The following is a 17,150-nucleotide window of genomic DNA, read 5'->3' on the forward strand; positions in this document are numbered from 1 at the left end:
CTCTCATTGGAGTCTGTTTTTGAAGTTTTTTTGTAATATTGCGACTTTTAGGTCTGTAATCGAGTGACCAAAGAGATTAACGTGTTCTCCGATTGGTTTTTGAATGTTATAATTCTTGACGTCTGATTTGTATCCATTTATGCTTTTACATAGAGACTGTCCGGTTTGGCCAATGTACATGGCAGAGGGGCATTGCTGGCACATGATGGTGTATATCACATTGGTAGGTGTGCAGGTGAACGAGCCTCTGATAGTGTGGCTGATGTGATTAGACCCTATGATGGTGTCCCTGAATAGATATGGACACAGTTGGCAACAGGCTTTGTTGCAAGGATAGGTTCCTGGGTTAGTGGTTCTGTTGTGTGGTGTGTGGTTGCTGGTGAGTATTTGCTTCAGGTTGGGGGGCTGTCTGTAAGCAAGGACTGGCCTGTCTCCCAAGATCTGTGAGAGTGATGGGTCGTCCTTCAGGATAGGTTGTAGATCCTTGATCATGTGTTGGAGAGGTTTTAGTTGGGGGCTGAAGGTGATGGGTAGTGGCATTCTGTTATTTTCTTTGTCGGGCCTGTCCTGTAGTAGGTGACTTCTGGGTACTCTTCTGGCTCTGTCAATCTGTTTCTTCACTTCAGCAGGTGGGTATTGTAGTTGTAAGAATGCTTGATAGAGATCTTGTAGGTGTTTGTCTCTGTCTGAGGGGTTGGAGGAAATGCGGTTGTATGCTGTAGACAATGGATTGTGTGGTGTGGTTTGGATGAAAGTTGGAGGCATGTAGGTAAGTATAGCAGTCATTAGGCTTCCAGTATAGGGTGGTGTTTATGTGACCATCGCTTATTAGCACTGTAGTGTCCAGGAAGTGAATCTCTTGTGTGGACTGGTCCAGGCTGAGGTTGATGGTGGGATGGAAATTGTTGAAATCATGGTGGAATTCCTCAAGGGCTTCTTTTCCATGGGTCCAGATGATGAAGATGTCATCAATGTAGTGCAAGTAGAGTAGGGGCATTAGGGGACGAGAGCTGAGGAAGCGTTGTTCTAAGTCAGCCATAAAAATGTTGGCATACTGTGGGGCCATGCGGTTCCCATAGCAGTGCCGCTGATTTGAAGGTATACATTGTCCCCAAATGTGAAATAGTTATGGGTGAGGACAAAGTCACAAGTTCAGCCACCAGGTTTGCCTGACGTTATCGGGGATACTGTTCCTGACAGCTTGTAGTCCATCTTTGTGTGGAATGTTGGTGTAGACGGCTTTTACATCCATAGTGGCTAGGATGGTGTTTTCAGGAAGATCACAGATTGATTGTAGTTTCCTCAGGAAGTCAGTGGTGTCTCAAAGGCAGTGTAGGGCCTCAGGAGGCAGTCTACATAGCCAGACAATCCTGCTGTCAGGGTGCCAATGCCTGAGACGATGGGGCGTCCAGGATTTCCAGGTTTATGGATCTTGGGTAGCAGATAGAATACTCCTGCTCAGAGTTCTAGGGGTGTGTTTGTGCGGATTTGCTCTTGTGCTTTTTCTGGGAGTTTCTTGGACATGACCCCACAGTATGCCAACATTTTTATGGCTGACTTAGAACAACACTTCCTCCGCTTTGTCCCTAATGTCCCTACTCTACTTGTGCTACATTGATTGCATCTTCATCATCTGGACAGGCCAGTCCTTGCTTACAGACAGCCCCCCAACCTGAAGCAAATACTCACCAGCAACCATACACCACACAACAAAAACACTAACCCAGGAACCTATCCTTGCAACAAAGCCTGTTGCCAACTGTGTCCACATATCTATTCAGAGGACACCATCATAGGGCCTAATCACATCAGCCACACTATCAGAGGCTCTTTCACCTGCACATCTACCAATGTGATATATACCATCATGTGCCAGCAATGCCCCTCTGCCATGTGCATTGGCCAAACCGAACAGTCTCTATGTAAAAAGAATAAATGGTCACAAATCAGATGTCAAGAATTATAACATTCAAAAAACCAGTCAGAGAACACTTCAATCTCCTTGGCCACTCGATTACAGATCTAAAAGTCGCAATATTACAACAAAAAAACTTCAGAAACAGACTCCAATGAGAGACTGGTGAATTGGAATTAATTTGCAAACTGGACACTATTAAATTAGGCTTGAATAAAGATTGGGAGTGGATGTGTCATTACACAAAGTAAAACTATTTCCCCATGTTTTTTTCCCCCCTACTGTTTCTCACGCATTCTTGTCAACTGCTGGAAATGGCCCATCTTGATTATCACCAGAAAAGGTTGGGTTTTTTTGTTTGTTTGTTTTTTTCTCTCCTGCTGGTAATAGCTCACCTTAACTGATCACTCTCATTATAGTGTCTATGATAACATCCATTGTTTCATGTTCTCTGTGTGTGTGTGTGTATATATACATATATCTTCCTACTGTATTTTCCACTGCATGAATCTGATGAAGTGGGTTTTAGCCCACGAAAGTTTATGCTCAAATAAATCTGTTAGTCTCTAAGATGCCATAAGTACTCCTGTTCTTTTTGCGGATACAGACTAACACGGCTGATACTCTGAAAACTGGAAATGTAGTTGAAAGAAAAGACTATTGCACTGACCAGCTCTTGCCAGCATCCTTTTGTTCATTATGTTTTCCTATTTTCTTTCAGTTAGAAGTGAAGAGTAATATCAATTTCTCTTTTATGTGAAGGTGTACTGTTTCTTCTATTTAATTAAGCAAACCAAACCAATGAATCAGGTCATCTCTACCAAATAGCTTTAGCTGAAGCTTTTGTGTTCTGTGAAGATGTTGACACATGTGTTGAAAATAATTTTACATTGCCAACTCATCTAATTTCTTTTTCCTTTCAATTGGATCAGAGTCCAGTGGACAATGTCAGTCTTACTGAGGTCTTCTTGTTTAGTTAATTACTATTTTAAAATACATAGTATTGTTTCCACTTATATGAACAGAAGATTGTGGAAGACTGCTACCAGCAACCAGGACGTGGGTGGTCTGACTTGGTGATCACCTCTGTGTTCAGGAACCAGAGACCACAAGGCAGGTCTGAATCAGGAGCCAGGTGTCAGAGCCAAAAGTTGAAGCCAGGATCAGACAGGAAACAGGAGCCAAGAGTCAATGCTGAGTCAGAAGCCAAAGAACTGCACTCTAGGGTCAGAGCCAGAGCAGTCAGAAACAGGGCAACAGGGTTCAGGGACTGGAATAAGGCTGAGGGCAGGAGCCAGGAACAGGATGGGGTCCAAGTTAGGAACCTGAGATGAGACCACGAGTGAGGTAGCATACACAGCAAGGTCTGAAGCAGCCTTCAAGCCAGGATCCACCTTTTGGCACAGACGACTTCCTGTGTTTTTGTAACTTGAATAGTGCACCTGGCCCAATCAGGGATTCTGAAGCTCCTCCAGTCAGGTCCCTACGGGTGGTACCTTTAGTGGAATGTAAGGCCTGAGGGCTCCCAATGCTCCAGTCACTGGTAGAGACACTGGGTGGTGGGATGGCTTCAGCAGTGGCTGGGGGGGCCCAGGTTCAGGACCTGCGGATCCTCACAACAAGTTTGATTGCAGAACTTGGTCTATTTATAAAGGCAGACTTGAGGTGCATCTCTAGTCAGATTTAATAAGATACAACAGTATTCAAATCAGCATCCAGCAGAATACATGCAAAACACAGCAAATTTTATGTAACATTAAGTGCTATTTGACTAGGTCACTTACCTGAGGTAAATTAATGACAGCAAACATACATCACTGTGTCAGTTTCCACATCTGTCTGCATATCACATATTTCTGACTAATGAAACCCTAGAATAATGAGAGTGGAAATTAATTTATAGTTAAATTATTATTTGTATTAGCCTCATATAACATAACACATCAGGGTTTTTCCCCCCTTAAAATATACCGAATTATATATATCATTCCTGTTTCTTTCTTTGAGCAGACCAATTATTAGCTCCGTTTTTTACCTCTCTCTGAGCCTGATGGAATGAAATTGATTTATGGCTTTGCAAATGCATTACATGAAGTCAAAAGTAATAGTGAATGTGGTGAATTCAGGATTTCAAAATGACTCTCCTATTTGTCATACTTTATACACATTGGTTGTCCTCCATTCACTTCTCAGCAACCACATGCTTGAAAAGTTCATGTCTGACAAAAAGAATACCTGGAATTTTGTAGTTGGTTGGGGATATTGATTTCAATGTGGGCTAATTGGAGTTGAACCAGTAGTATAGCTTATGGATACTAGAGCATGAAAAACTGCCTCTAAGATTTTTGTATTTTTTAAACAGGCTGTCCAGCAGGGCTTAAAAGTTTCTCAGAGTTCATTTTCCACTTATCTGGATATGTATGTGTGTGCCATCACTCTGAGTGTGTCTCAACCATTAATACCTTTATTTTCAGCATGACCTTGTGAGCTAAGGATATTATCATCCCTGCTTTACAGCTAAGGAACAGAGAGATTGGCATGGGATTTGGTCAAGGTTACACAGGAAATGTGACAGAAATGGGGATTTAAGCCAGATGTCATGAGTCCGAGTTCACTGCCATGACCACAGAATCATCCTTGCTTGTTTTTTATTAAATTTCTTTTACACAATGCAAGTTTCATATTTTTATTTTATTCTTTTTGGTCAAACCTCAAGTATCATTCTTCCATATATTTCAAGTGGCATTCTTCCATACATTTCAGATATGTGTATATATATATATATAGAGAGAGAGAGAGAGAAATTGGTCCATGAATGATGATTGAGAGCCTGTCTACACTTGAAATGCTACAGTAGCACAGCTGCAGTTCTTCCACAGGCAGAGGTAATCCACTTCCCTGAGAGGCAGTAGCTAGGTCAACAGAAAAATTCTTCCATTGATGTAGCGCTGTCTACACAAGGGGTTAAATGGACTTGACTACATCACTCAGGGGGTATGGGTTTTTCACACCCCTGAGTGATGTAACTGTCAACCTAACTTTTTATTGTAGACCAGGCTTAAGAAAATTTTACCATAAACAGATCATGCATACCTCAGGTATATTAAGAACTGCATTAACATCACTTTAATACTCGAGGCAGAGATGGCTGCATGCGACCTAGAGATGTCAATACACCCATCATAGTCCCTCAGGGTATGTGCATGTTGTTTTTCTAAATTTTTATTGTTTGATACTCAGGGACCTTCCTCTCCACCCTTCAGTCCAGTGTGGTTCTGCTGGCATACGTTTGGTGTAGGCATTCTTTTTCATAGTATTAGTTATGTAATCCATCACCTGACCGTTCACCTTTCTTGGGTTCATCTGCTTTTGACTTGTCCAAAACAGCTTCACTAACCTGTAGTGACTTTCCCTGGTCAAGGGGATTCCACCGAACTCATTGATAAGGTCTGAGGAGAATAAAGAAGAGGTGTTAGTTTCCTTAAAGAAAAGATTCTCACCTAAAAGCCCTCCCTCAAGGAATCTCCGGCCTTCAGCCATGCTGCTAAGAACTTAGACATTTTTTTAGCTGTGTTCAGAAGGTCTTGGATACCCTTCTAGACATCCTTCACTCAACAACTCCTCTCTGAAAGTCAATGAGGCACTGCTAATGTCAATTAGCAAAAAGTATCCAAGGTAATTCCCATGTTTGTCCAAACTCTCTCCAAACACTCATTAAAAAAAAAAACTGAAAAAACAAAACAAAAAAACTGTTTATATCTGCACACCTACATAAAGAGTATTGATTACTCCTTAAAACTATATTACATGGTGGTTAATGATCACAATCTCTCTCAAAAATAAAAATGATACCCAAGTTATCCAGGGTAGAGAGTCTTAGTTAATTGTAGTTGCTGTCATAGAGGGTTAGTTGTTTCAAGGAATTTCCTGAGGGCAGCCTTCAGTTCTCTGTAGGAGCCATCATAGCTGTGTACTTTGTCAGTCAGGGTACCAATAGCCATAGTCACAGGACCCGTTTTTCATGATCAATTTCTTAAAATATTTCAGAAATCTGCCTTTCCCTTTCCCTCTTCTAGCTCAATTTACTGGGGGAAAGAATGAAATTCAAATTAGTATTTAGTTAGGGTTGATCCTGCTTTGAGCAGAGGGTTGGCTTAGATGACCTCCTGAGTCTCTTCCAACCCTAATCTTCTATGAAGGATAATTTGCTTACCCAGCAGAAATGGGTGGTTAGTTGTTTTTCTCAATCAGGAGGAGTACAGGCACTTATATTCATCCTCCATATACATATGTGTTTTGCTCCATTTCACTGATCATTCTCTTCAGATAACCTTCAAGGAATGTAATAATAATCGTCATAAAAATAATGAAAGAGAATGTATTGAGAGAGTAAAAGAAAATGACATTATATGGTTGACATTAATGGCACTTAATAAAAAAGTGTGAGAGCACACACATTTTATCTGATAGTGTGTAAGTATGGACACAGCTATATATAAATAATACACATATCCCTATGGAATACATACATTGATAGAAATATACATCAGTTTGGATATTACATAAATATATACAGTATGAATGAATATACCGTATACATATTAACTGCAAAAATCTGCAGTAATGTCAATGACCCAGCCTCCAAACAGTCAAGTCTGGAGAGGTTTATTCACCTTTGGAAGTGAAATGAGTGGAGATAGTCAGAAATATGTGGGAAGAACAGAAACAAAGCTTCCAGACTAGTAACCAGACTTCAAGTCCCAGTGTGCAACACAGTTCTGTGTTCAAAATCTCCAGGCAAACTGCTTCTCTGTCCTTTGCTCTTCCCAGCACAACTGATGACTCCTATGCCTCTTTATCCTGCCTGAAACCGATTAAAAGTCCCTTTGTAATGGCATCATTATAGCAAGCCGCAGACAGGAGCTGAGTTGCTTACTCACATCTGTTCAGACACTGTCTCCTGCAATGAGCCATACCATTAATTCTGCTGAACAGCCTCAGTTCAGATAATTAGTTCAATAAAGTTATTGAGCAGCAATTATTAACTATTATTAATTATCTTCCTTACTGCAATAGTGCCCGGAGGCCAATCAGGTTGTGTCACTGTTTTGTGAGGCACTGTACAAATATAGAATTAAATAGGCCCAAAGACTCTTTTTGACTTTTGCTACACTACATTAGCATTGCACAATTAAAAGCACAAAGCATCAGGAGATGCAAAAGTCAAGGATCCAGTGGCAATGTTAACCCACCATGCGGCCTGTACATTGTATGGTAAACATAGAAAGATATAAAGTGTAATACAAAAAGCTTCATATTTGACAAGAATTACAGAAAGGGAAAATGGCCGGATTAAAGCACCTGGAATCTGAACTTTTGCATTCCCTGGCTTTCACTGTTTGAATGATAAGATTACTATTTCATTAACTCATTTTTCTCTATTTAATTTCCTAGGTAATCCTTAAAGAAAAAAGAGACAGCAATTAGTTCTGATTACGCTTATAATTTACAAGTTCTGTTGACTTTATTAGTGGAGCCTGTACTTTCCTTAAACCTCATTGGGGCTGTGGTTTTGGGGAACTTTGTTTCTCCATGAAAGCAGCACTGTCTTGCTGGGGCTTTTAGCAGGGCTGTGATTTGGGGAACTTCAGATTCTACAGGACTTGGACTGCTGTGCTTGGAAGCTGAGGAGTTGTATAGGAATGCTTTGCTGGAGGATTTAAGAGCTCTGCAGGAGCTGGCTGGAGTCCTGAGCAGTTTAAAAAGCACACTTCTCTGCAACCCCAAATTAGCAAAGCACTTAAGCACATGCTTAAATCCATCCCTATTCAGTAAAGCATGTAGGTATTTGCTTAACATTGATTTTAATGGGACGTAGGCATGTGTCTAAGTGCACTGCTGAATAGGGATTGTTTCAAGAATTTGGCCCCAGCTGCACATATTTGCCCAGTCTCTCTGTCCTCCAGTCGTAACTTAGTTATAATTTACAGAAATTGTCTGCTGTGCCAGCTCAGGCTCATGACCTTAAATGCTCATAACTTTATCTTAAAGTTTTTTTAAAAAATTGGCAAATCACCCATCCTCACTGATAACTTTTCACATGCCAATTTTGAAGCTTGGTTTTTCAGTTATTTTTCTGCAGGGAAAAAGAAAGTGAGCAGAAAAAAAGCTTAAAAAAATAGGAAAAATGTGTCATTTCTCACCCTCAAAGAGGCAGAACCAGTTTTCATTAAATTTTCCACACAAAACATTTTTTACTTTAGAATGGAGACATAGGGCAAAATTCTGGCCCACTGAAGCCAGTGGCAAAACTCCCATTGATTTCAATAGGGCCAGGATTTCACACCTAACACAGAATTTCTCAGAGTTTTTGAGTGAATGAAATGGCAGAAAAGAAGGGTGTTCATTTATATTTATACAATAATCTGGGCACCTATATAAAAATGACCTTGTGCCTGATCCTTCCTCCTTGAAATCAATGTGAACATCTGCCAAATTAAAAACAAATGAGTTGCAAACATGCAAGGACTTATCTATTCACACTTTCGGAAAAGAGCCTTCAAAAGAGATGTGTTATACACTATGTCAAAAAGGTAACCAATCTCGTACTCTCAGAGCAGTTGGAGACGTGATTTCCAGACTAGATTATCACAATAGTTCCTTGGCCTTAAAATGTCTGAATTGAATCTCCTCTACTGAGAATGCCCTGTCTGTAGCCTTTTCATGTTTATATCTTAAAAGAGCTACGATGAATATATCACAAGGAATAATTTATGTGTTGACGTTCACCTCTATTTCTGTTTGTGAGAAGATCACAGAAGTTTAGAATTTATTCATAATTCTACATTAGTCACAATTTTGTTTTTGCTCTTCAAATAGCTCATAGCCTGTTTGTTGCAAGTATTAGAATTAGGACTGTCAAGCGACTACAAAAATTAATCATGATTAACCTCACTGTTAAACAATAATAGAATACCAGTTATTTAAATATTTTTGGATGTTTTCTACATTTTAAAATATACTGATTTCAGTTACAACACAGAATAAAAAGTGTACAGTGCTCACTTCATATTTATTTTTATTACAAATATTAGCACTGTAGAAACAAAAGAAATAGTATTTTTCAATTCACCTAATACAAGTACTGTAATATCTTTATCATGAAAGTTGAATTTACAAATGTAGAATTATGTACAAGAAATTACTGCACTCAAAAATAAAACAATGTCAAACTTTAGAGCCCACAAGTCCACTCAGTCCTACTTGTTGTTCAGCTGATCGCTCAGACAAACAAGTTTGTTTACATTTGCGGAAATAATGCTCCCTGCTTCTTGTTCACAATGTCACATGAAAGTGAGAATAGGCATTCACACGACACTGTTGCAGCTGGCATTGCAAGGTATTTACATGCCAGATGCACTTAAGATTCATATGTCCCTCATGCTTTATCCACCATTCCAGAGGACGTGCGTCCATGCTGATGACAGGCTTTGCTCAACAACAATCCAAAGCAGTGCAGATCAGCGCATGTTCATTTTCATAATCTGAGTTAGATGCCACCAGCAGAAGGCTGATTTTCTTTTTTGGTGATTCGGGCTCTGTAATTTCTGCATCGGAGTGTTGCTCTTTTAAGACTTCTGAAAGCGTGCTCCACGCTCGTCCTTCTCAGATTTTGGAAGGCACTTCAGATTCTTAAACCTTGGGTCAAATGCTCTAGCTATCTTTAGAAATCTTACATTGGTACCTTCTTTGTGTTTTGTCAAATATGTAGCAAAAGTGTTCTTAAAATGAATAACATGCTGAGTCATCATCCGAGACTATTATGACATGAATTATATGGCAGAATGTGGGTAAAACAGAGCCAGAGACATACAATTCTCCCCCAAGGAGTTCAGTCATAAATGTAATTAACATGTTATTTTTTTTAAAGAGCATCATCAGCATGGAAGCATGTCCTCTGGAATGGTGGCCAAAGCATGAAGGGGCATATGAACATTTAGCATATCTGGCACGTAAATATCTTGGAATGCTGGTTACAAAAGTCCCATGCAAACACCTGTTCTCACTTTCTGGTGAGATTGTAAATAAGATGTAAATGTAAAAAAACTTGTTTGTCTTAGCAATTGGCTGATCAAGAAGTAGGACTGAGTGGACTTGTAGGCTCTAAAGTTTTACATTGTTTTGTTATTGAGTGCAGTTATGTAACAAAAAAAATCTACATTTGCAAGTTGCATTTTCATGATAGAGATTGCACTACAGTACTTGTATGAGGTGAACTGAAAAATACTATTTCTTTTTTATCATTTTTACAGTGCAAATATTTGTAATAAAAAATAATATAAAGTGAGCAGTGTACACTCCATATTCTGTGTTGTAATTGAAATCAATATATTTGAAAATGTAGAAAAACATCCACAGATATTTAATAAATTTTAATTGGTATCCTATTGCTTAACAGTGTGATTAATACTGCGATTAATCGTGATTAATTTTTTTAATCACAGTTAATGTTTTTGAGTTAATTGCATGAGTTAACTGCGGTTAATCGACAGCCCTAATTAGAACTTTACCATTTTCACCCTACTGGTTCATTATCCCAGTCATATTATTTCTGTTCCTGACTCAGGTAACAAAGCAGCACAGAATTAATTATTAATATTGCCATAACAATACCAGTAAGCATTGTTGGTGTATATTTTTGCTTAACATTAGTTTTACATTTTACAAGATCACTAGCAGAAATCAAGAGAACATGAACATATCATGAACACAGTAAAAATTAAAATTCATCTTTGAATCTGAACACATATTCAGGGAAAAAGTTTCCAGCATTCTTTCCACTCTAATTTTGCCCCTGGTTAGAGCAACAACAGTGGTCTCTCAAATACCCAAGCCTTCAGCTCTTTAGACCCAAATCAGCAGCCCCTTACAAGTACACCCTCAAGTGAATAGGAGTCCAGGGCAGCTCATGAAGAATTGGTGTAATAAGCTCTCTGTAGTTACCATAGCCAGGCAGGAAGCTCATCATATGTTGAATTAGATAAAGCTTGCAAGTGACCTTCACTGGTAGACCCAGGTAGGATGTGTAGGTTCTAATGAAAACAACTTAGCCATCTTAAGTACAGCATTTGCTCCCTAGTGGCTGCTACAATATAAACAGCCAGTCCAATGACTGTATCTTTTCCCCCCCCGAGTCAATTTTTTCAAGGTTTTTCTAAACTGACAAACCAGTGGCGCATTACAGTGCTTCCTTTGAGACTTTGTAATACAAATCCTTTGGATACTCAGCTACTGTGTGTGTGAGAGAGAACACATAATAGGTTAGAGCTAATGTGTTGTCGACCTTCATGAATGAAAAGAATGATAATTCAAGTGTGGAAGTCATTAAAAGGGCTTCTACACTACTAAAAGTGCAATAGACCTCTTATTAAATGTAAGTAGGGTACATTCTATTTTTGTCTTTAAGGTTTCTTTTCTAATTTTCTATTGATTTTTCTTAATTTGGGAATGGATGACATATATAAATGATTTGGCAAAAAAGTTTTTTTTTCCTGGTGATGATTTTGTGGTGTGTCAGGCTTCATTGTTACTTTTCTAGGAGCAGCTATAAGAGTTTGGCATGCCAGAAATGTGCTCCTATTAAAAAATTAATGCAAGTCATTAGGAGACCTTCCATTGATGTCAAAGGGCTTTGGATCAGTTCCATGCCTTTAACCTTTAAATAAGCAAAACTCCCAATAGATTCAATGGGAGTTTAGCCTGAGCTAGGCCTGTAGGTTTGATGCCAGCAATGTGTTCTGATCTTCAGGCCTTTGAGGGACCAGCAAGTCAGTTACTAAATGGTACTGAAAAGTAGAGATTGACCCAAGTCACAAAGTTAGTGTTTGACAATTTTTGGAATCCAGGGTTTTGATTTGGGCTCATCGCTAATTAAAAGATGGAGATACAGACAGTTGGCAGCTGATGACTGAAGAACTATTGTGGAATTGGATCAGATTCTCTAGTCCAGCTGAACTTTGCTTGGCACAGGTCCATAGGGAAAATGTGGGCTGGAGCCAGTTTTACATCCCCTCATTCCCAGGGTCACTGGGTTATTCTCTGGCATAAGACAGAGAATCTGCAAAGCTATTCTACCTAGCACCCAGCCACCCACAGCCCTGTGAGACTGTTTCACCAGCCAGGGAATCCTCTAGATGCAGATCACATACATTTTTTCCCAGGACATTCTCACTATGGAAGCTCAATACCACTTTTGAAGTCTAGAATACAAGTGGGATCTTCTCTCTTCCAGAGCTTGTGGGCTAACAGATGCTTTGTTTCTGGGCCACTATTTCAATGAGATCAAATAATCAAATTCTGAACTTTAAAAATATTACATACTGTAGGTCTGCTTTATGAAATATGTGAAAGGTATATAACATTACCACTTACATTGTCCTCTCTAAAAACACCACCCTGGTGCTTGCATTTGCCATGCAGTTTATGTTGCTTTCCATTCTACATATGGGAAATACAATAGTGATGCAGTAAGCAGCCCATTTTAGTTCCTCACTGGTTTGTGTTTTAAAGACCAGCTCTCCCCTTGTGTTTTTATCCTGGCCGCTACAACCTGCTGCGATGCTTGAGCTGACAGTCCCTCAAGGGAGCTTAAGGCAAGGCAATCTCAGTGGAAGGACTCAACTTTGGAACTAAGTCCTTCCTTTGTTCTGACACAGGCCATATTTGTCAACCTTCAGGTCATATTGTGTCTGTTATCTATTTTGTTCAGGACTAAAACTGGGGGAAATAAAAAAGGTGAGAGTGTGCTTCCAAGCTTCTCCTACAAAATAAACTCCATGTGACTCAAAATAACCTGCATGTGAATCAACAAAAAATGAATGAATGAGCTGCTGCTCCAAGTAGATCACATGAACCTCCTGAGCATGGCTCACCATTGGTAGGGCTTGAATATGCCCAGTAGGTTTCTTGGGCTGGGCTCCTTCTTGACTCGTGAAAAAGTATGTGATTGTATCTCCCAACTGCTTCCCAAAATGAGCCATCACTCAGTATGTTGTACAGTTTTGTGATCCTCCTCTCTTTTCTGATATGAGAAATGAAATATTTAACAATGTTGATATTTAGGTTGTCGTCAATGAGCATCTGAGTTCATCTCACTGAGCTAAATAGGGCAATTCACACCTCCCAGCCAGCACTATTGTTCCAGGCTCTCTGACATCTCTGTATCGATTACACTCCGTTCACATTTGGGAGGTGGGATTTCTTCATAACCATAACAGCTAGAAACTCACTCTTTGCTCCAGAGTGAAAACTGAGGTTCTGGCAGACAAGATTGTAGCTCAAGGAAGGTGCTGATGTGACATTCCACTGTGTATGGGTGGAACCAGAGCTCTGGTTTTGCCTCAAAGAGGGAGTGGTTTAAGGGGTTCAGTTGTGGATTGTCACTGAGTTAACTTTTTTTTTTGGGTATGTGTTTTTAAGACTGAGCTGTTATGCGTACCTAGAGCTTTTACCTTAGCAAATCAAATTAAGTGAATGAATAAACAATGGCTCCCACCACATAGTGTGGGGAGAGAGAGAGATTTTTTGTTTGGACTGATTCAATTGTTTTTACCTCAATAGGATAAAGAAGTAAATCTGGAGCAGGTCCACAGACGTATGAACAGTTTAATTGATGAAGACATAGCTCACAAGCAAATCTCTCCAGCGTCCATTGAAATCTCAGCCTTGGAGATTGGTGGCATGCAGACAAGTCAGACCCTGGAGCCAGTACGCGAATACCAGAACACACAACTTTCTGTCACCACCTTTTTACCAGAACAGACAAGTCATGGTGCCAGCAGGACACTCACAACTGCCTCTGGTAGTAACCTGCCATTGCCCCTTAGCAGCTCAGCCACCATGCCCTCTATACAGTGTAAACACAGATCGCCAAATGGAGGACTGTTTCGTCAAAGCCCCGTGAAAACACCTATCCCGATGTCATTTCAGTCTGTGCCAGGGGGAGTCATTCCAGAAGCCATGGAGCCTTCCCATGGAACATCCATATAATGAAAACAAACAAAAAACCAACCAGCAGAGCTTTTTAATACAATCTGAAACAAAAACAAAAACTTTTACATTTTTCGTGTACATATCTGTAAATAATGAAAGAATGAAGTCGGGTAAAAGTGTATTTTGAATATTCCCAATTTTCAAAGTCAGTAAAAAAACAAAACAAAACAAAAAAACAAAAACTAAAACAAAAAAAATGTATGAATGACTTTGTAAATTTTGTTCTATATGAATAAAAAGGCAAACTACTTGTGATCGTTCTCAAGTGCCAAAGAAGACCTGTTGCTGGGATTGAGGGCAGTTAAACAAAATATCATGGATTTCAACCCTTATTCCTTATTTGTTCTATTTTTGTTTTACTATTTTTGTTTTTAAAGCAGTAAAGTTATCCATTTGTCGCTGTAAAAGTTTACTCTCCTCAGCACTCTCTTCTTCTCGGTACCCTATTTCATAGCCATGGTGGCAGTTCGCTTGAAAATCTAACAGCAGATATTAGCAAAGCAGTAATATATGTTTTAAACCTGAATTATAACTATAAACAAGCAAACAATAAACGAAACATCTGAACTCTTTCCTTCTAACAGGGATTAAATTTCCACACAGTTTCTAAGTTGAAGCACAGGTTTACTGAATTGTGTTTTATGTGCGTACTGTGTGGCTTTTTTAATTTACCCTTATGTTTTTTTATATATATATATATATATATGATCTATGTCTATTTTATATATATATAATATTTGATAAATAAGGTTATGGATAAGGCTATGAAGCAAAACCTGCAATCAGCTCTTTTTTGTTTTTTGTGTGCACAAATTAAAGTGGAATGGAACCAATGACTTAAAGGAATAAAACAAGGCAAAGCTTTATTTGATAAAAAGAACAGGAGTACTTGTGGCACCTTAGAGACTAACCTATTTATTTGAGCATAAGCTTTCGTGAGCTGCAGCTCATCTGAAGTGAGCTGCAGCTCACGAAAGCTTATGCTCAAATAAATGGGTTAGTCTCTAAGGTGCCACAAGTCCTCCTTTTCTTTTTGCGAATACAGACTAACACAGCTGCTACTCTGAAACCTTTATTTGATAGTGAGGCAATGATCATGTTACAGGGACTATAGCCCTATGGTATGATTTCTTTCTTTTATGTTTCAAGGACTACTGTATAATGGAGGCAGCATTCTCTGTTAAAGTCATATCTCTGAATGACTAGGCTAAATTCATGACTTTGAGCACAGCTTCTGTTTTTTTCCATTGATTTATTTAAAGAACCATTTAATGGTTATGTCCATAATCAGCTATCAAATGCCTTTTTTGTTTGTTTGTTTTTTGCTGTGAAACTCAATCAACGGAAAAAGATGGAGTAACACATAGAGCTAGCTTAATGTCTTGTCTGAGAACATTACCAGTTCAGTTTAACATGAACATTTCAAAACCATTGTTTCCTTCCCAAATAGTGACTCAAATGCTCAGGTAACTAGGTTTTTTTCTTCCTTTCTGATGCTCCTGGGCAAACATTGGCTTTCAGAATTTGAGTAATTTAGTAACCTCTCAAACATGTCACAATAGCAAGGTTGCTATTTCCAGGCATAGTTGGATTTGTTCACTTTGTTAGAACATGATCATTTGGAAAATGTAGTATCATTGGGTGCAGCAAAATCACTGCCTACATTAAGGCCAAAAAAAAAGTGACTGAACAAAAGTAAAAATGCATACATATCTCCAAGAGGAAGCAGACAGTGTGGGTTATGCATTTGGAGAAATAAAAAGTTGAATTTATTGTCTGGTATACTGGCTTGCATAGTTACTCAACTAGTTATGGGGTGATAACTTTCCAAGAATTGTTTTCTTTAGAAAAGCCCTGTATTAAATGATTAAGCAGAGAAGAAACACTAAAACTGAATCAAAAGTGATAGAAAAACTACCCAAGGGAAAAAGTGTACTTACAACACTACTTTTTAACTAAGGAATGTTGACAATTTGCTGATAGATGTATTCCAGTGGTGATTAATTCCAGCATCTCCAGTCAAGCTGCCTCCTGATGTAGACAATAACATTCTGCAATCTGGCCAAGCTGTACTTCCTGCTTCAAACTAATTAAAAATAGACAATAATATTGTTTGTCACTGGATTTTCATCAGTGATAGATTTGGTCCATTTAGATTCCACACCAGCATCCCAAAAATTATTTTCCTCCATATTTGTAACAAGTTATGAACATTTGCAGCCAAATTTAATATTTTTTACTGAAATTATTGTTCATCTGCCATGTGTACAATGTTTTTAAGATTGGTCATGCTGGGATGCTGTGCACATGTATATATGATTTAACAAGAGAAAAGCATTGAAGCATCTGTTTTGAAAGTGTCCCTCACGGTCACCTCCCTGTCCTCTCTTCCCTAATTCACAGTAAAGCCCAGATCTTTAGCTGCTTCTGAGGACCAATGAGTGTGATCCAGAAGAAGCCACCTTAGGTCTCCCCTGATCCTGGGCTGTGTGGGTACAGTGATGGTCTCCCAGCCCTGAAGACTCCTCTCATTTGCAATGCCTGCCAATGATCCCATACTTTTGGGTATCAGCTGCCTGTAGGGGCACCCCAGCCATGACCACTTTCCCCCTGGCCAGGCCTCCAAGGAGTAGGCATGATGTAGGAGCCTACTATGCTTCATTGCACAAGAGGATCCCCCACTATGATCTGCCGGTAGCTGGCTATAAGAGACTTTAGGGTCATGTTGAACTGGCACTGCAGTATCATAGTGCAACCTTAATGCATCTGTGGATCTGGGCCAAAACTTGGACCTGAGTCAGTGCTATTAGGAAACAAGAACAGAAGAATCTTTCTAATCTGCATCCCTTACACAAAAAGGCAATACTCACTTATTTGCAGTAAAGATCATAGTGAAATCTCATTTTACTGAGACTTTATTACTTTCTGAAAACAAATTATGTAACTTTCATTAGTATGTTTTAAAGCATCATCATAAACAGTTTAAATTAAACTACATTTATGAAATGAATGAACAAAGTACATTTGGGGCTCCTTTAGCGTTGATATTTTTTATTATGTCTTTGCTTTGGGCTTGATCCTGCAAGGTGCTACAAATCACTTAAGTGTGTGCTTAACTTTGTGCATGTGAGTAGTCCCATTCACGTCAATGGGATTACTCAAGGCTTAAAGTTAAATACTCGTT

The 17,150-nt window shown here is 39.1% G+C and overlaps 1 protein-coding gene across 5 annotated transcripts in view; it reads left to right on the forward strand.

Moving 5' to 3' along the window:
• Positions 1-14,490, forward strand: part of GRID1 (glutamate ionotropic receptor delta type subunit 1) — a 791,498-nt gene extending 777,008 nt beyond the window's left edge. For all 5 annotated transcript variants that reach the window (XM_074958779.1, XM_074958777.1, XM_074958778.1 and 2 more), the window contains one exon: positions 13,535-14,490. In XM_074958779.1, coding sequence (XP_074814880.1) covers positions 13,535-13,963 — 429 coding nt within the window. In that variant the 3' untranslated portion in view covers positions 13,964-14,490. The remainder of the gene's footprint in view (positions 1-13,534) is intronic.
• The last annotated feature ends 2,660 nt before the right edge of the window (positions 14,491-17,150 follow it).

The sequence above is a fragment of the Natator depressus genome, chromosome 7, assembly GCF_965152275.1.
Source record: "Natator depressus isolate rNatDep1 chromosome 7, rNatDep2.hap1, whole genome shotgun sequence".
NCBI lineage: Eukaryota > Metazoa > Chordata > Testudines > Cheloniidae > Natator > Natator depressus.